Source organism: Fundulus heteroclitus, chromosome 16, assembly GCF_011125445.2.
Source record: "Fundulus heteroclitus isolate FHET01 chromosome 16, MU-UCD_Fhet_4.1, whole genome shotgun sequence".
Taxonomy (NCBI): Eukaryota; Metazoa; Chordata; class Actinopteri; order Cyprinodontiformes; family Fundulidae; genus Fundulus; species Fundulus heteroclitus.
In genome coordinates, this window is record NC_046376.1 from 26,401,563 (window position 1) to 26,420,616 (window position 19,054).

General features: G+C 42.7%; 3 protein-coding genes across 3 annotated transcripts in view; 1 reads left to right on the forward strand and 2 right to left on the reverse strand.

Moving 5' to 3' along the window:
• Nucleotides 1-2,538, reverse strand: part of syngr3a (synaptogyrin 3a) — a 21,796-nt gene extending 19,258 nt beyond the window's left edge. The window contains exon 1 of the mRNA XM_012873079.3: nt 2,263-2,538. Within this exon, the coding sequence (XP_012728533.1) occupies nt 2,263-2,364 (102 nt within the window). The 5' untranslated portion in view covers nt 2,365-2,538. The remainder of the gene's footprint in view (nt 1-2,262) is intronic.
• Nucleotides 2,539-4,262: 1,724 nt separating this feature from the next.
• On the reverse strand, nt 4,263-9,084 carry gfer (growth factor, augmenter of liver regeneration (ERV1 homolog, S. cerevisiae)). Its single transcript, XM_012873125.2, has 3 exons — nt 8,650-9,084; nt 6,762-6,973; nt 4,263-4,578 (listed from the first exon to the last, which is right to left on the reverse strand). The coding sequence occupies exons 1-3, from the start codon at nt 8,851-8,853 to the stop codon at nt 4,416-4,418; spliced, it is 579 nt and encodes a 192-aa protein (XP_012728579.2). The 5' UTR covers nt 8,854-9,084; the 3' UTR covers nt 4,263-4,415.
• Nucleotides 9,085-10,412: 1,328 nt separating this feature from the next.
• drg2 (developmentally regulated GTP binding protein 2) lies at nt 10,413-18,768 on the forward strand. The gene is made up of 14 exons (XM_036148296.1): nt 10,413-10,509; nt 10,725-10,817; nt 12,524-12,684; nt 13,783-13,872; nt 13,981-14,041; nt 14,275-14,365; nt 14,449-14,521; nt 15,832-15,922; nt 16,075-16,172; nt 16,283-16,359; nt 16,469-16,557; nt 16,644-16,702; nt 16,842-16,895; nt 18,474-18,768. Exons 2-14 carry the CDS (start codon nt 10,754-10,756, stop codon nt 18,558-18,560), a joined length of 1,095 nt encoding a protein of 364 aa, XP_036004189.1. The 5' UTR covers nt 10,413-10,509; nt 10,725-10,753; the 3' UTR covers nt 18,561-18,768.
• Nucleotides 18,769-19,054: the final 286 nt, after the last annotated feature.

Sequence of the window (19,054 nt, forward strand, 5' to 3'; positions counted from 1 at the left end):
TATCGTAATTAAATTCTCATTTTTCATCTTTTTTTTTTTAACTAAAACATTATTACAGGCTTATTGAAAGCCCCAATGGTCTAAAAAGCTCCTCGTTGAGTATACCCAGACCCAAGGCATTAACCTGATTTCTGCTGGGCCCTTTTCCTCTGACTGACTGAAGATGTAGATGCTTCACTTCCTCTGAAGAATTAAACACCCCTGAATACCAAACACCACAACACAAGTGTACCGTCGTTTGCTTTGGCTAATGCCATTTTTTTTTTTTTCCTGTTCAACTCGCAGTGTGTTCAGTCTCTTACCAGAAGCACCTAATTTGTTTGACCTGTTCCTGTTTGGTTTTTTTTTTTTTTTTTGCTTTGTTCAGAACCTAAAATCAGCTGACTAACTCTATTCGGCATAATAAGACCATGTGATACGCCAAGAGGGAGAAAAATGCACTCATACTCGAGGGGGTCCAGGTCATATGATGAAGAAAGGACACACAATGGGATAATGTCAGGCCCACATTCTAACCTAATCACATGAGTGGACATAATCTGAGCAGAGAGACGGTCGGGAGCTGTTGGGTGAATCAGTGGGATGAAACGGCTTTCAGCATCAGAGGGCTGCATCGTTCAAGTGTAAAAGAGACATTCTCTCAAATTTTGCTACATGTTTTCAAATGGCTACCTAAAAAGAGCTCTCCTCTCTGTCCTTAAATATCAACTCCATTTTCAAAAACAGTTTATTATAGTGCTATGAAAATGGAAATCTTTACCATAAAAAAACTTTAAACATTTCTTCTTCTTTTTTTTTTTGTCACACTTGAATGTTTCAGATCATTAAGGCAATTGTAATATCAAAGAATAATAAGCAAATACAAAATGTTTTAAAATTGGGACTTAATTTCTAGAGGAATAAAAAAGCCACTCAAGCCAACATGGCCCTGCATGTGTAAAAGTATAATCGCTCCTCTTGTTACTTTTTATTGCGATTAACCACTTGCTTAATTCTGTGTCACATTCTGGTCACATCCTGAAAATCGGCCTCAAAACTTCCAGGAATCAATCAAACAGAACCTTTCTGACAACATGAAGAGGGCTACCAGAGCTCAAAAAGCAACAAAACCCGACTCAGTCGAAAGATGCCATTGATTGGCTGCAGCACATCGAATAAGTTTACATAAAAAAGCAAACGGTTATCTATGGCAGGCAGGATAATGGCAGCTCATAACCACCAGGAAACCACAATTTTTTTTTTCATTTCACAATGATATTGTTGGCTCACTAGTTAACTAAGAAACAAGCTGAAATAAACACACAATACAAAAAAAAAAAAAAAAAAAAAAAAAAAAAGATTTTTGGTTGTCAATGACAATAGGCTATTTAAAAGTGGACCCCTCCAATTAAATTCTGCCCAGGTCCCCAGTCCTCCTTGTGCTGGCCCTGGACTCACTCTATATCCATTTTGGCAGCTTTAATATGTTTTGTGGTGCTGTTTATGTCGCTGTGTGGAAGTGTTACGATCCATCTGCAAGGGGAACGCACGCACACCAAAGCCAGACGACTACACTAAATAGTACAACCAGAAGATGTGCTAACGATGAGACGTATAGTGCGCGCACATCATCGGCGCGCTTCAGAAAACCCTGCACGGAGCTTCTCCGCGGAACGTCAGACCACGACGCGTCTCCGTGGCCCCCGCGTGCGTAATGATGGTAACGGACCAATCACAGGTGAGATGACGAACGACAACCGTGTAAGGGTAAATCAGTAAAATCATCAGCTGGAAATTACATCGCCCATAATACATATATGAAGGCTGCTCAGCGAGCAATGAGACCAGTGCGCGGAAATAACATCTGGCGAGAGAATAAATTGGCAGATTTGCTGGATAATTAGCCAGGAGGTGTTTCTGGTCTGATCCGATCCGCTGTGTGTCGTGTGCTGTGTTTCTAAAGCGGCGCCCGGTCAGGTGAAACCTGAGAACGATAGCGCTGGGAAACAATAGGTCAGTTTGTACCCGGGTAAAACATCTGTAGTGGAAGCAGTGGTGTCAGCCAAACAACAGGCCCCGGTAACACCCTGCACCGCGTTTGTTTAACACACACCACAATTCACCTTGGCGTCCGCGTCTCTATCCACACACCCTGCTAATCAGTTTTTTTTTTTCCATTTCCACTGTCCACATTTACAGCGTGGGGGCGCGTCACGGGATCCACACAAACGGCCGCATAAGGCGGAGAGAAATATGCAGTAGCGACACATTGACATCTCTCACCCAGGAGAGCACTCTCAGGATGGTCTGCGGCTGCTTGGCGAACGTGATCGGGTCCACAGCGGTCCCGGTTCGGCCCGCTCCGAACGATCCCACTCCGTCCATCTTCTGTCGCTCTCTATCTCGTTCTCTCTCTCTCTCTCTCTTCCCTCTCGCTCAGTGTGTGTGTGCGCTCTGCGCGGCCCCACGATCCCCGGCTCCGCTTCGCTCCGCGGCAGGATGGATGGATGGATGGATGGATGCGCTGCTGCGCGCTGCTGAAGGGACGGGTCCTGCGCGCGTGCCTGCGCCGCTGGGAGCGCGCAGGACCCAAAGAAGAGAGAGAGAGAGAGGCCAGACGCTCAGTGCGCATCGTTGGGGGAACTTAGAGACGTCTCTACAGCTGAACATAGATATTTAGTACAAGCAGTGCAGGAAAAAGATCAAAGGGTCGTTTTTTTTTTAAATAAATCAGACTACACTTTGCTTGTTTTAGCTCATTTACCAAAATTGTTTCTATTTGCAAAATGGGAGAAAACGGGACTTGTGCTCTTTAAAAAATAAGGATCATCATGGGGAGATATCAAGGGAACATACCAAACGATTGGCCAGGAACTTAAAGCTGGGCATTCTTGAAAAACTATATCTTCCAAATAGACGCTGACTGTAATCATGGCGTCAAATTAGCTACAATGTGGCTTAAAGAAAACAAATAATGTTTTAAAGCCCTGATCTCAGTCCCATAGGAAATGTGTGGACAGATCTGAAAGGTGATGTGATCCAGTTATAGCAGTTCGGTCCAGAGGAATGGGCAAAAAGTCCATCTTTTAGGAACATTTGAACCAGGCCATACAGTTTCAAAATGAAAAATCGTCCAAATACCAAATTCAAGATGAATTTAAATGAAATTTTCAGAAAATAAAATGAATGTCCGAGTAGTAGACCGGCATTGTTGCTTACAACATTTCTAACTATTGTTAGAAAAACAAAACGGAAATCCTGCTTTTGAGTCATTGAAATAAAACAATAAAAAATAAGACAACCAAACCAAACAAAAAAAAAAACAAACAAAAAAAACAAACAAAAAACAAACAAACCCAAAACAGAATAACTTAAAACCTCTTTCTAATCAAGTCTGTCTTTCATTGTCAACAGTCTTGTCTTTCACCATGTGAATTCTGCTTCTGTTTAAAGATTTCCACTAATTAGTTTTCCTTTTTGCCAAGCAGGCTGCAGCTCATTTAGAAAGAAAAACAGACATAGCACACGTCTTTACCCAATGACTAACACATTTTGTTATTGCAGTATGGCTTAAACACAACTCGATAGTAAAATGTGTAGTTGTCTATTAGAGGGTGGAGGAATCATTTTGCTACTTAACAGGTAAATATTTTATTTTAAAAATCCTAATGACTTGTATAGTAAATTATTAGCATTTTGAATAGCCTGATTTTTCATGAAACGCTTTGTGGAGATGCCAAACATCTGCTGAAAAGGTCCAGAAGTGTGGATGTATTATTTTTCCCAGTCGCTAGGGGGCACTGATGTGCACGTCCACCTTTGTGGACGCAACCAGAGGATATAGACAAGTTTGGAGGCTACGGGGAGACTAATGATGACTAATGACTAATAATTTGGTCCAAGACCAAATTAGGTGCATGTCCTCTTTAAAAAAAAAAAAAATACATATATTACAAGGGCAGTTTCCTTTTAACATTAGTTATACGGCCATCACTTGCACATTAGATGGCTATTTACACTAAATAGTCCCATTAACCTTTGCTATACATCCAAGCACGTCTTTAAAGGGGTTATCACCTGCAGGTAAGATACTGACTGCCCATAACATTTCCAGGTGACCAACCTAAAAGAATCCAAGCCATCCTTCAAATAAAATATTCATAAAGTTGGTATTAAGAACAAATCGGTACCACAGCAATACTATAAGAGGCCTTTGAAGCAAGGCTTTAATCAGCACGTTCACTAAGAAGCAATATGTATATTTGTTAGAAAACAGACAGAAATATGCATTACAGAGTTTATTTTATAATTACACTTTGTCACAAAAACGACTCACCAAACACCACATTTTTCAAACATATCATTCATTCTTATTCATATTAACATCCATAATAAATGAGGTTTGTCAGTAGGGGCCTTCCCTCGCCCAGGTTGCCTCAGTCACAGGAGCCGTCCTTCCAGCCGTCCCTCCACCTCTCGTCCACAAGCGAGCAGTTGAACTCGGGCTTCCCCAGCCGCACGTTGACTTCGTTATGAAGGCGGCAGAGCCACTGGGAGAGAGCGTGGCGGCTGCTGGTGTCCGGGTGATTGGTCCTCAGTCTGCGGGGAGGAAGTGGGATTTCTTTAGAATTACACACGCTCGCGTTGTCGTCATGTTAATTTAGGGGATTTTAAATAGAAATACGAACTGTTCTTTGTTGAGGGTGGAAAGATCATACGAAAAACCACTGTAGTGATTTTTATTTTTAACTAGAAGTGGGTGCACTAGTTGAACTTGTGTTGGATTTTCTCTACCTTTCAGTGAATCAGAATCACACATGCGGGCCCTACTGCATCCTTGGAACTCCACTTAATATTTGGGTGAATGTCTCTCAGAAAGATGAAGAAAAACGTCACTTTTTTAAAGGTGTCGTGGCGCTAGTGGCCTTTATTTAACCGGTAACTGAAAGAAAATGTGGTTGAGATTTGTTGATTTGAGACGCTGAGGAATTTGGGCGTAATCCTCCATCTTATTTCGTTTTCTTTAAAGCATGTGCGCCACTAGCAGAGGAACTGTCCCGCAGCATGATGCTGCCACCGCCATGCTGCACCTAAATACATCACAGACTTGTTATCAGTGTATAAACCCTCCAGACCGCTCAGATCTTCTGGCTCCAGCCTGCTCTGCTTACCCTAGAACCAGAACCAAACATGGAGAAGCAGCATTTAGTTCCTATGCTCCACTTATCTGGAACAAACATCCAGAAAAATGTAAAAGTGCTGAAAGCCTGAGTTCCTTTAAATCAAAATTAAAAACATGTTTGTTTAGGATTGTCTTTGACTGTTCTAGTTAAACGTTTGTACTGAAACATTATTAGTTCAACTTTTTTCCATGTTCTATTTTGTTTCTACATTTTATTCCTACTTGCTTTTCACTGTTTTTTTCCCCCTGTATTTTAATCATGTAAAGCACTTTGCATTGTCTCTGTACTGAAATGTGCTAAATAAACAAATAAATTTGCCTTGCCACGCTTAAGAGCAGGTACAGTCTTCCTAGGTTTCAATGCCTAAGCGTGACACCTGCATACATAGCTCCTGTCACAGAGTCCTGCTTTGTCTCATATGACCGAAAACAGCAGGAAACAACACCTTCAATCAAGTATGAAAACACTGGTTTTGGAGCAGGCGTTCATTTCTTGGTCTGCGTCTTCTCGCGCCGCGCTGATGTAAGACCCACTTCTCTGCAGAAAGTGACAATGATATCCCAGGGTGTTTTAGTTTTTCTTAGTCATTGAGTCTGGGTGGTTGTTGAAGCACCAGACCAACCGTCCTTTCTTTGATCTTAAACCGTGACAATGTGGGTCAGGTGGTTGGAAAGTAGTAGGACACAGTCGGGTGTAGTATTCAGTGAACATAAAATAGATCACCCGCTCCTACCATCTAACGTAGAACAGATTACTAGATCAATGTGTGCTTCTGTGCTTTTTTGTCTCTCTTGTTGTGTCTCTGTCCTCTGTAACCCCAGTCGGTCGAGGCAGGTGACCGTTCATACTGAGCCCGGTTCTGCCGGAGGTTTTCCTTCCCGTTAATGGGGAATTTTTCTTCCCACTGTCGCTTCATGCTTGCTCAGTATGAGGGATTGCTGCAAAACCATGTACAATGCAGATGACTCTCCCTGTGGCTCTACGCTTCTTCAGGAGTGAATGCTGGTTGTCGGGACTTTGATGCAATCAACTGGTTTCCTTATATAGGAAATATTTTGACCAATCTGTATAATCTGATTGAATTGACTTTGTAAAGTGCCTCGAGATGACATGTTTCATGAATTGGCGCTATATAAATAAAATTGAATTGAATCCCAACCACACATCATAACTGGTTTTAGAATCGGTAAGGCAAACATAAATTCAGCTTCTGGAAACCAACTGGAATCCTATTGACAATGTATGGACTATGCTTAAAAAGAGAGGAAACTCAAACCAACCCATTCATGGCAAGAGGAGAGTCAAATATCCTGACAGAGCTTTGCCATGACCGTGTCGATGGCTAAACATTTCTTTCAAATGTTAGTGAAGGTGTATGCACATACAATTTAGACTTGATATAAGAAAATACACAAATTTAACCCTGTGCACCCAGTTCTTTTTTTCACGCTTCATTGAAGTCGTTTGTCGCACAATCATTCCACCCAGAAAAAAAACAAAAACAAGCATCTTTAAAAGCCCCAAATTTATGTGGTGACTATGTCCACGATGAGTAAGGAAATCCTCTCGGTCCTGCACGGCGGCGCTGTGTGGTCTCACCTGCCCCTGAGATCTTCTGCGCACTCTTCACACGGGTAGAACTTGGAGAACAGGTTGATCAACTGTCCCATGTCCTGTTGCTGGGCGGAAGATGGACGATCGGGATAATAGGCAGCCATCGTGTGCAGAAACGACCAAGTGCTACGTCCCAACTCCTCTCTGTCCAGTGGACACTGAGGGTCCGACTGCTCGCTCTCTGGACCATGCCTCTCCTGCAGAGAGAGAGAGCACAGGGAAACCCATATATGTCACCTGGTTAAGAGATTTAACTGGTAGTGGGGGAAGAGGCAGTATCATGCTGTTCTTCAGCAGGGAATGTAGCGCCATACTGATGCACCAGTCGGTCTCTAGTGCAGGGGGCACCAGGACCACATGTGGTGCCCTCAAACCTATTCAAATAAACAGCACAACCCTCCAGTGAGCTACATTTAAAATGCTGTTTTATTCAGTTGCTCTTCCTTATAATCACACTTGTATTTACATAAACTTAAAACTGACAAAAGGCATTAAAAACATATTCATATTACATAAAGGTAGTGATGTTACGTGATGTGCCGAGGCTTCGAGGCGTGTGTCGAGAAATGGAGGGGGCGTTTCCGTAAAGCGTCTATCGAGGCTTGCTTCATTTAGGGGAGGAGCCAAAAACGATGACGATGATTTTTTAACTACATGCACCGTATTTATGTGCCTCAGCGCTTGCTCGTCTCCCGCCCCCCCTCCTTTCCCTCGGAACAGGTGCTTTTATCACCGTTCACCATTCAAAACGTGAATCACTACGTTTAATGTCCTCACATTGGTAGCAACGTGTGCCAGTTAAAGTCAATAGGAGAGTTAGTAGCTGTGTTTCATGCTGTTTTGTTTTTAACAACATACAATTAGTTGCGCTTCGGTGGGCGTGCTGCCTCGCGCTTTAATTCAGGTGCGCACTTTTAAGGGTCATTTTAAAGAACTTGTAACATCAGGGGCTTCATCTCAGATCTGTTAGTACCCCTGTTCCCTTTATAGAAGCCCTTTACAGTATTTAGTTATGCATTTTCCCCACTGTTTATCCCTTGCACGCAGCGCACCAACGGGGGTAAAATCCGCCCACCTCACCGCCGCACTGACGAGAGCAATAGAGATTTGTCTGATCAGCGCGGCGACTGACTGAGAAACCTGCCGCTGTGAAAGGTGATGAGAATGTTATAAACTGTAACAGTCTAGAAGTGCATTGAGCTGAAAGGAGGGAGACATCAGCTGAGCAGCTGGATCGTGCGTAAAGACGCAGCGTGAACCTCTGTGTGCTTCAGTGTTGCTGCTGAGGGGAAATTGTTGACCATAACCCCGCCCCCAAAATTATCATAATCTCACTCTTAACTCTTGATCAAAATTGAGAGGTCTGATTATAACACACCATGCCATATCACATGACACTACTATTTTGGGAATAATTACACACAGGGAGTACATTCAAACAATATTTTATTATACACATATGTGTATACATAATTTATGTAGACAAATGGTTTCGTCCTACACCTTTTGTGAAGTCATTCCCAAGAGACATAATAGACAAAAAAAAATAAAATAAAAATGCATCACACGTGTTAAGATACAGCTGGCTGTGATTACACACCTGGCCAGTAGGTGGTTTCGTGTGCACATGAAGCTCCAAGAAATTAACCCTTTCTCGAACCAGTTGGCTAAAGTGGTTCAATGCCTCATGAGGCTTCATCTCGCCATCACTACATAAAGTTAAGGTGAGCTTAAGCTCTTGTAGTTCATAGGTCAGTACAGGTAGTCCTTCGTATGACACAGTACCGATGAAGAAGCTCTCAGTGTCAAAAAGGTTGGTGACCCCTACCCCAGAGACCAATCCCTCCCACCTCACCTACACCCTGTGACTCACCTGTGTCGCTGCTGCTGTGGTCTGCTGCTTCTGCAGCTTCATCCAGGACTTAAAGTCCGTACAGGCTCTGCACGGTTTCTTTTTGGTCCCCCCACCTTTCTCGGAGCTGTCCTGTTGAGGTACGCTGGCTACCGGGAAGGGAAAGCCTTCAAACCCCGGTGGGCTGGCGGAGGACGGTCCTCCGGCTGCTGGCCGCTCAGCCATGTCAGCGTTAGTTAAGACCTCTGGCTGACCTGCGGGGCCGATAAATAACCAGAATGACTGCTAGGGGGAAATAAGATAGTTACGAGGGGAAACATCGCCGGTTTCTAGTCCCCTATGTACCGTGCGAGCATCGCTGGCGTTAAACTGGAGAGTAAAAGAACTAAATAGTGACGTATGAGGGGTTCAAGTTTCGTGATGGCGAGTTCCCTTGTTCCTCACGGACTTTTTATAGGAACGGAACTGTTTCCGGGTGTTGAGTCAGGACGAGTTCTCGCGAGGAAATGCGATTAGCCCCGTCAGCTGCGCTTCTACACAGTCTTTTACGGCCGCGCTAATGGTGCATCCAAGTGAACTTGGAAAGTAGAAAGGGCTCCAAATAACCGAACTGTGTTTAAATCTTCAACGCACTACAGTCTCCTTCAACACTATAAACCTGATCTTTGACCTTTCCCAAGCAGTTTTTACTGGTGTATAGTTGCTTGCATGAAATTATCTATAACACAATAATAATACAATCAATAATTTATAATAACATTTCAAAAGACTCTTAATTTGCAGCCCCCTAATAAAGCAAAATTGGGAATAAGGTCACATTTTTTTGCACAGCTGCAATTTTTGTCAACATTCCTATAATTTTTTTTTTTTTACTTTTACTATTTTTTCCCCCTTACTATGTATCACTGACCCAGTGACTTTTTGTCTACATGCCTTAATATTGACTCCAATAGTGACTCTAAATAAGACTACAAATTTTACGTGATCAAGGATTTTCTTCTTATGTTGAACACAATAATTTCTTTAAAAAATGTGATTTCAAACAGAAAATGTGCCTGACTTAAAAAAAAAACTATGTTTCCAACCCATTTTTTAACATTTGACCTCTGTGGTGTTTATGTTCAAAGTACTGAGGCCAGAGATTGTAACTCATCAATAAGATAAGTGATTCCTTTATATTCCCAAAGTGGGGAAAGTCAGGCATGACAGTGGCAAAGACACATACATTTACACACAGTTTATAGTAATGAAAACAAACAAAACAAGCTAATCTAATCTGAAGTTAGTTCTAAAGCAACAGGGGATGAGCTTTAGCAGAAACGCTAAAAAATAAAAGTTAAATAAATAGCTGATTATATGGCATACTTTGTAAAAAAAACAAAAACACACACACACACACACACACACACACGGAATATTCAAGTTAAACAGTGGAAAAACAGTGGGGAAAAAGACACCTGCCTATTTACAGAATAATATGAGAATATATGCAATATTCATGATAGTACAGAAACATTTCAAAGTAGCTAAGGCGGCCCATTTGAGAGACTGTACACGATATATGATCAATTCAGAACCCTGCAACCATTAGCATGCAGAAGCACTCCTTAGAGCATCTGCAATGCAGCACTCTGTCTCTGAAATACAACAATAATAATAATAATAATAATAATAATAATAATAATAATAACAGTTGATTTAGAATTATCTTAACATTAAAACAGGTGTAAAACACATTACTGTGTATGAGTTGTACCTAAACACACCATCATAATGTTGGACGTCGTGGCCATAAACCTTAGTATAGAAGCGCAATAACTTTTCTCCTCACCCCCACCGGTCAGCACTGTGTGCATGCAGCTGAGTGTGCCCTCTGTCAAAGTAATTTTCTCCTTTTGATTTAACTTTATAAATTACTGACAGCGCGTGTTTTAGTCGGATGCGTGTCAACTTTCTTCGCCCTTTAGCGAGTGGTTTATTCTGGCTGCTCCTCAGCTGTCAGCCGCCCCAGGTTTACAGTTAGCCTCGGCGGGCTAACAAAGCTGACACGTTTCTCTGGTATTTCTTTTAAAATTGTTTTCCCTCTTCCCGGACAGATTGGCTGCACGACGCCTGGATTGCAACGATGGGTATTTTGGAGAAAATTTCGGAAATAGAGAAGGAAATTTCTCGGACACAGAAAAACAAAGGTAAGAGAGGGCGGTGAGGGGAGCAGGGCTGCTAGCTACCCGACAGGCGAACCCGGAGGCAGCAGCAGCTGTGGGGCTCTGACCCGCTGAGGTCCGGAGGCTGCAAGAGTACCGTAGCACTGTATGGACCTCCCCTCAAATGTCTGCTAGGGATCAATGTTTTATGTTGGTGTTAATATAAAAGTGTTATGTCTCAGCTGTTAATGTTAGTTAATCTGTTGAATCTCGTTTGGTTCCTGCAAAATAAGTGTATGCATTGCTTTTTTTTGATCTGGCTAAGAAATAGCATGTTAGTGAAAATGTAAATCATAAAAAAAAAAAAAAAAAAATGCAGTGTCTAAAATGAAGTTCTTAAGTTTGATCTGTTTTACAAAAGTGAACAACGTGATTAAAATTCAGTCCTTATGCCTCCTGCGACTGTAGTAAAAATATTGAAGTGCTTACTAATCCTAATTTCAGTGATTATGGCTCACGGCAAATTAAAAACCCAAATTAAATCAGGCTGATTTAAGAAAACAAAACAAAAAACAAAGTCACGGCTATCTCTCTGGCTTGGGAACCTCTTTCTACAACACTTTTTCCCTCCCCTAAATTTTCGGTTAATATACTTGGAGACGGCACTCTTCAGCAGTACTCTTGTTGTGTACTTCTTGATGTAGCCTTTGACTAAACATTTGCAAAAGTTATGAAGCAAAAGCCTCACTTATACGTTAGATCTGATTCACCGGTAAGTTCTGACTGCAAATTTATTAAACTGCTGGTGTATTTTTTATATGGAACTTAGTGATGTTTTTTTTTTTTTAGACCCGTCCTATTCAGAAACATTGACACTTGAGATATTCAGATGTGTTCCCAATGACACCACAGTCTCCTTTAAATGTCACCAAGCTCAAAAGTCAGGGGATCAAGAAAAAGATGAGCAAACGAGTCCCAGATTTACTTGGGGCAGACCTGACCTGACCTATTTAGCAAGTTTAATTGCAAATTTGGTATCTTGAACTCTGGAGCTCCACAAGTACGTGTTTTGAGCCCCCTTTGGTTTGATGTCTGCAACGTCGACTGCAAAGTCAGCAGCATCTCAGGCCCTATCGTTAAGTTTGCTGATGAATTTTAGTTTTTTAGAGATTCCCTAACAATGAAATCACTTTCAAGACAGCAGTAGAGCTTCTAGCCTAATGTCAGCAAATGGCACATAAAATAGGCTCCTCCTAGTTAGCCCATCTTTTGTCACAAACGGTTCAAACTAATAAGGACTCTTTACATCCCAGCAACTCCTCTGTTCAGTTTGCTTATCTCAGACAAATCACTCTGGAGTCTAATGAGCACAACTGGGGAGAACCAGAATTTACACAGTTACCTTTTTAAGATGTAATGCTTTACTGGCAGTAACTACCCACAATGCAAGTAGTTGCTAAACTCACTAACTTACTATTTAATAACCTTTTATTATACTGTTATCGTTACACCCCTTGGGGATTTCAGAGGTACATTTTAAGTATACTGCGAAACATAGCAAACATTTTCAGTCTTAAATAATTCAAACTATAGAGCTAAACAACTGAAAGGGCCTAATGCTTTTTTTTTTTCGTTCGGTACGTGGCATTTAAAAGCAGCGCCGCTTAATCAGACCCAGATCAATAATGTCATCCCACCAGACGAAGACTTAGCTTTGTGTTTAGCTTAATTTCTTTCTTTCGTCCCTGCAGCCACAGAGTACCACCTGGGCTTGCTAAAGGCCAAGCTAGCCAAGTACAGAGCTCAGCTCCTAGAGCCCTCCAAATCAGCGGGGGCCAAAGGCGAGGGCTTCGATGTCATGAAATCAGGAGACGCTCGTGTTGCGCTCATTGGGTTCCCCTCTGTTGGTAAGGTAGGTGGATATAACCTGAATTAGGAGTTGCGTTCCCTTTTTTGTTGCAACAGTGAATTGTCTCCGGAAAGCTTCCTGAAACAGGATTTTCATCAAAGCATCACGGTTGTCGTGTCCTCATCGTTTTGGGTATTGTGAAGCTACGTCCATGAAGGGATGATGGATGCACCCGAAGACAAAGGCTACGTTCACACTGCAGGTCTTAATGCTCAATTCCGATTTTTTTGTGAAATCAGATTTTTTTTTTTTGCGTGTCCGTTCACATTTCCAAATATATGCGACTTGTATGTGATCTCCTGTGTGAACTGCATTCATACACCTTAAGTGTCCCGCATGCGCAGTAGAGGACGCGATGACGTCATACGTAGCAAGCGTGCTCATTGTTTGCGGAAGTAAACTTGGATCGTAATGCTGCAGCGTATCTTGCGTTCTTTACGTTATTCTCCAACCGGAGCCAGCACATTACCAACGCAATCTTTTTAAGAAGATCGAAAAAGAAGATAGCCAAATTTTAGCGATGTGAGCGGCTTTACTGATACGGACTTCATTCATAATTTTCGAATGACAAAGGCAACCTTTATGTGCGTCTGAATGGATCTCTTTAGCGCTCTCACGTAAAAACACACATCTTTGGCGGCCATAGCAGCCAGTAAACACGTTGCTGTGGGGCTGTATTGACTTGTAACAGGTGTTTACCGCACAATAGTCAACCTCTTTGGCATAGCCAGGTCCACTGTTAGTGACGTTTGTCGAGTATCGGTGACGTACAAGTTGGATAAATGCGACCTGGCCGTACAGACACAGGTCGCATTTGAAAAGATCAGATACGTATCGGATATCCACATATCCAAGCGACCTGGGTCGCATTTGAAAAAATCCGATGTGTTGTTCAGACTGTCATGAAAAGATCAGATACAGGTCGCATATGGGCAAAAAAATCGGAATTGTGTCACTTCAGGATGCAGTGTGAACGTAGACTTATTTATGTAGCTTTTTTCTGTCTGAAAATTCCTAAAATGTTGCTAATGCTAAATGCTAATGCTAAAATACAGTGTCGCTATAGGACAGTGGTTTAAGTTGCTTTTTTTTCCCCTGCAGTCCACCTTCCTCAGCTTGATGACCTCAACAGAAAGCGAAGCTGCGTCCTACGAGTTCACAACCCTCACCTGCATACCAGGTGTTATCGAGGTACCCTCGGCTAAACATTGTTATTTTCTCACGACTCAACCTTTTAGGCTGTGGGTTTTGTAAAAACTCTAAACGTTTTGTCTTGTGCTGTTATTTGTTGTTCTTTAGTACAAAGGGGCCAACATCCAGCTGCTTGATCTGCCAGGAATCATTGAGGGCGCCGCCCAAGGTACGCTTTAGCTCAAAACTTTGTTCCCGTGGCCATCAACGGAGATTGTAAGGCTGTAATACCTTCATAATGTTCGCAATTAATCAAAAAAAACATTCAAGTTAAGCATATATCTTTAGTTAGGAAGCTCAACCATACTAGATTTGTGGGCTAGTCAAAAAGAAGTTTCAGATTTTTGGGCGTCTAATTATTTTATCTGAGAGTTGTTACACTGATGGCTAACTTCGTCACAGGAAAGGGTCGGGGCCGACAAGTCATCGCGGTTGCCAGGACAGCAGATGTGGTCATCATGATGCTGGACGCCACAAAAGGAGACGTGCAGAGGTTTGTGATCGCTTAAAAAGGCGTTAAACCGCGGAGGACTGGCAGCAATGGCTCCGGCCGTAATTTCTGCTTTTGTTTTTCAGAGAACTCCTAGAAAAAGAGTTGGAGTCAGTGGGCATCAGACTTAACAGGAATAAGCCAAATATTTATTTCAAGGTATCGCCTTACCTTTAGTTATTTACATTTTAAAATGAAGAAGACATGTTGATGTACTGTTTTGGATCTAATAGCAAAATGATTCATTCTGGTTATTGAACTGACAAGCGCAGCTCTGTAAAACATTTTTAGTGATTTGGATGGTCAAAGAGGATTAACAAACTTTAGACGATAGCATAATTTTCTAATGATGCTATCTGGTCATCACTGAACTCTATTTGGGAACTTCTCACACAGATACAGTGAATTTTTCAACAGCTCGCTATGAACTTGACTGTATTACCCACCTGAAATAGCTTAAAGCTGAATGTAAAGCTCACTGGTACAGGAGAGAAATTAGCTGATGTTCAAATCGCTGCCTGCCGCTTCCATTCTTCTCAAACGCCATACGTCGTATGAGGTAAAAGACGAAGGACTTTTCCCAAACGCTGCACACGCTGCCTTCAGGTACGGCCAGGAGGTTGTCAAAAACATCAAAACTCTAAATTGATTTAAATGTGTTTTATTGTCAAAGATGAGCAAAGTCTTGTTTCTTTCCTTTGTCTCCTGGTGACCAAAGAGGAAAAAAATCTAGACATTTTCATAGATTTTTCTTGACTGAAGCTTAATGTACCAAAACGTGAAATTAAAACCCCGAACTTGATCCGAACCAGGATTTTTGTGCATCGTTACACCCTTGGGTCTAACCAATGTTGAGTAGTTCAGCAAAATATGTGTGTTGTGCCCTTCACTGGTACTGGTACCCCCTGGAAAGTAAATATATTTAAGAAATCACAAATAAAAGTGTCTTTTATTTTAATGATATAATCTGAAATTGGAAAACTGCTGCAGTTCCTTCCTTTCCTTTCCTCATATTCTTACTCACTTTCTTCATTCCTTGCGTCCTACCTCCCTTTCTTGTGTCCTACCTCGCTTTCTTCCTTCCTGGCATCCAACTTCCTTTCCTTGTGCCCTACCTCACTTTCTTTCTCCGCTGCATCATGCCTCCCATTTTTCCTTCTTCGTGTCCCACCTCACTTCCTTCGTGTCCTACCTCCCTTCCTTCTATGTTCCCTTCCTTCGTACCACCCTTGCACTTTGTTTTTCTTCCCAGGTTCACATTTAAAGCCGGCCTGCTGTAGCCATATTAGACCAGATCGACCGTAATAACCATTAATTCATGGTGATCTTAGTATATTTCACTGTGATTTTAAAGGACTGAGAACCCTGGAAAGTTGACAAACCTGTAGGAACAATGGCTGTGTGGTTAGTTTTGTAAGTATAGCCAGAAAGAAATAATTTTTTTTCCTTTTCCCTCTGTTTCCTTGCAGCCTAAAAAAGGCGGCGGCCTCTCGTACAACTCGACCGTTCCTCTGACCCAGTGCTCGGAGAAGCTCGTTCAGCTCATTCTCCACGAGTACAGTATCCTTCAGTGAGCCAGCCAAAAGCAGAGACCGTACACAGAAACCCGTCATTTGATTTCTGTCTCACCATGCCATTCTTACTTCTGGACTCATTGTCATTTGTTTGACTTAGTCTCTCTAGCGGTTTAAGCCTTTAACTTGCTGTTTTAGAAATCTTTAATGCAGAAGTGCTCTTCAGGGAGGACTGCACTCCAGACGAGTTCATCGACGTCATTGTTGGAAACCGAGTTTACATGCCGTGCCTTTACGTACGTCAGCTCCTCTTCGCTTTAAATTAGAGAGCATCCGGTTTGGGAAATCTCTTAACTTGGTTGTCTAGCGTGGAGCAGAGTTTTCTGATGTTCTATTGTGCCGTCAGGTGTACAACAAGGTGGATCAGATCTCCATCGAGGAGGTGGACCGTCTGGCACACCGACCTCACAGCGTTGTCATCAGGTCAGATGCCTGGGTGCACACATAGCAGCACTCTTCCAGCCATCCGTATATGTTGATGAATCTGCAAGTTAACAAAAAAAAGCCTCGCATCTCTGTCCTTTTGTCCCAGCTGTGGAATGAAGCTGAATTTGGATTATCTCCTGGAGACGTTGTGGGAGTACTTGGCGCTTATTTGCATTTATACAAAGAAAAGAGGAGGTATTCGTATTGATTCAGAAGCCTTAAACATTGAATATACAGCAGGTCTCTAAGTTAACCGTCTCGTTTTTTCGCCTCCCCGTTAGAACGGCCGGACTTTAACGACGCCATCATCATGAGAAGAGGAGCGTCGGTAGAGCATGTGGTCAGTAGATTTGCGCAGCCGTTTGGTGTATATATTTGATGCAAGTTGAAATGTTTGCAGAAATACAATAAGCAGTGAGCAAACCTTTATCCAAATGATTTAAGGTTGTATTTTTCTATTTTATTTTTTTTACCTGCAGTGTCACAGTATCCACAGAACCTTAGCCAGCCAGTTCAAATATGCCTTGGTGTGGGTGAGTAAGACTAAGCTTTCACAAACCTCTTCGCCGCTAACCATAAGTCACTGTTTTAGTTATGGGGCATCAGGTTCTGATTTGTGTGCATTTATTAAGTATAAAAAAAAAGTTCCCACGTCTTAATTCATTACTTTGTTTCCCTGGGGTATAAATAAAAAAATGAAACTGGGGCCCATTGGGCTAATGTAAAAAAGTCCCGACAAAGCAGCCCTTCTTGGTATTTTTTGAAATAACTCCAGAAGCTGAGTTTTATATTTTCCCTCCCAGGATAGATTAATGTTACCTGACTCCGCCAGATAGATTTGCTCCGCATATCCATCTGGAAACCTTCCGTTGAAGTAATTTTGGGAAGGGGCGAAAATACTGGTTAGCTGATTGGCCTATGTTGGTGATAGACGGGCCAAATGAACCAATCAGAAAACACAACCACAAGCCAAGCTACTCTTGCTGCTGCAGGTAAAGGCTCGTTAGCTCAGCAAAGAAATACTCTGTAATTCCGATAAAACTTGCTCGATAGCCGCGCTAACGCTAGTTTCATCGGCTGAAGCCGCCATGTTCTTTAGACTGAACTGTCGCGCTTCTCGTTTCGTCACACCTCAACCCGCCTCAAAGCCAACGCTGATTGGACGTTCGTTTGGTGAACGGCTCCAAATTTTCTTTAACGGAGAGTAGCCAGACTGATCTGCGAGTGAAACCTTGAAAGCTCGCGAGATCAGGATGGTCTCACGAGGCTAAGATTAATGAGCCCTAGAATCAATAAATCACTTTATTAGAACCTTTTTGCACCATGATGTAGGTTGAAAGATCTCAAAAAGCAGATGTGAATCTTCCCAGAAGCCAGCATAGCAAAATTACTCCAAGAGTACATCCAAGGCCATCCAGGAGTCCACTAAAGAACCAAGAACAACATTTATGGCGCTGCAGACTTTACTTGCCTGTCAAACGTGGCATAGCGGTGATCTGTCGCGGCTCCGCTGCTTCAGGACCTGGACCGCTCGCTGTAGGCGATGGCAGCGCCAATTCTGCTGTGTTGCAGAAAATCCTGCCGTGACCTTAAACTCAAGCTTGTTCGATGCTCAGACTTAAGTCGTATGGAGATGCCGTGGCATGACCTTAAAACACGCCGTTCATGGTCAGAAACCCTCCAGGGTGGGCCGAGGTTCCTCCACGGTGATGTCGGCTCGTCACCCGTCACCGCCAAGGTTGGCAAAACCAGTTAATAGGTTTGGGGGCAATTACTTTTTCACCCAGGGCCAAGTTGGCTTGAATTACCTTTTCCCTTTATTAATGAATTCATCACATGGCATCAAATACGTTTCGCTATCTGCTCGGGGTTATCTTTGCCGCAAATTAAAGGCGTTAGATGATCCGAAATGTTTTGGTGTGACAAAAAAGATCTAAGGAGCAAATTCTCTTTCCCCGTACACCTCCCCCCCCCTCCTCTGTTCCTCTATTTAATCAAACACGTGTAAAGAACAATGTCCCTGGCAAGTTTTTCAATAATTGAACTCCTCTTTGCTGTCGCGTAACTCCTCACCTTTCACTCAGCGGGTCCACTCTGTCTCGTCGTTTCAGGGAACCAGTACCAAGTACAGCCCTCAGAGGGTGGGCCTAACGCACATCATGGAGCATGAGGACGTCATCCAGGTCGTTAAGAAGTAAACCGCTTCCGATTGGACGGAAGGTGACCCGTATAATAGTTATACAGCAAAGACGAGAAACCACCCAATCTTATTTTGTATATGAAGTCTAAGAGTGGACAGAAGAAGACGGAGAAGGCTGTCGTGGGCCGTTTCTGGACACCACATGTACGATACAGTGATTAAGAGAGAAAAACGATGGAAATAAACTCTATAAAACATTTTAAAAAGTCTCAGTGTTTGCTTTTTTTTCCTCTCTAATACTTCCTGTATTAAGTGGAGCTACATTCAAACGCATCGCCTGGAGGGCCGGCACCTGTTTTCGTTTCTTGCATCAGGTTGTTCAAGATCCAGTTAGGTGTTCATCGTGCAGAACCTGATGCTTGGTCTCCTTTGACCCCCCCCCCCCCCCCCCCCCCACACACACACACACACACACCTCCTCCTCCCCACTGCCACCGTGCCTGGAGCCCTGCTGTTGGTGCTCCACGGCAGGCTCGCCGCTTTTCTCTCAAA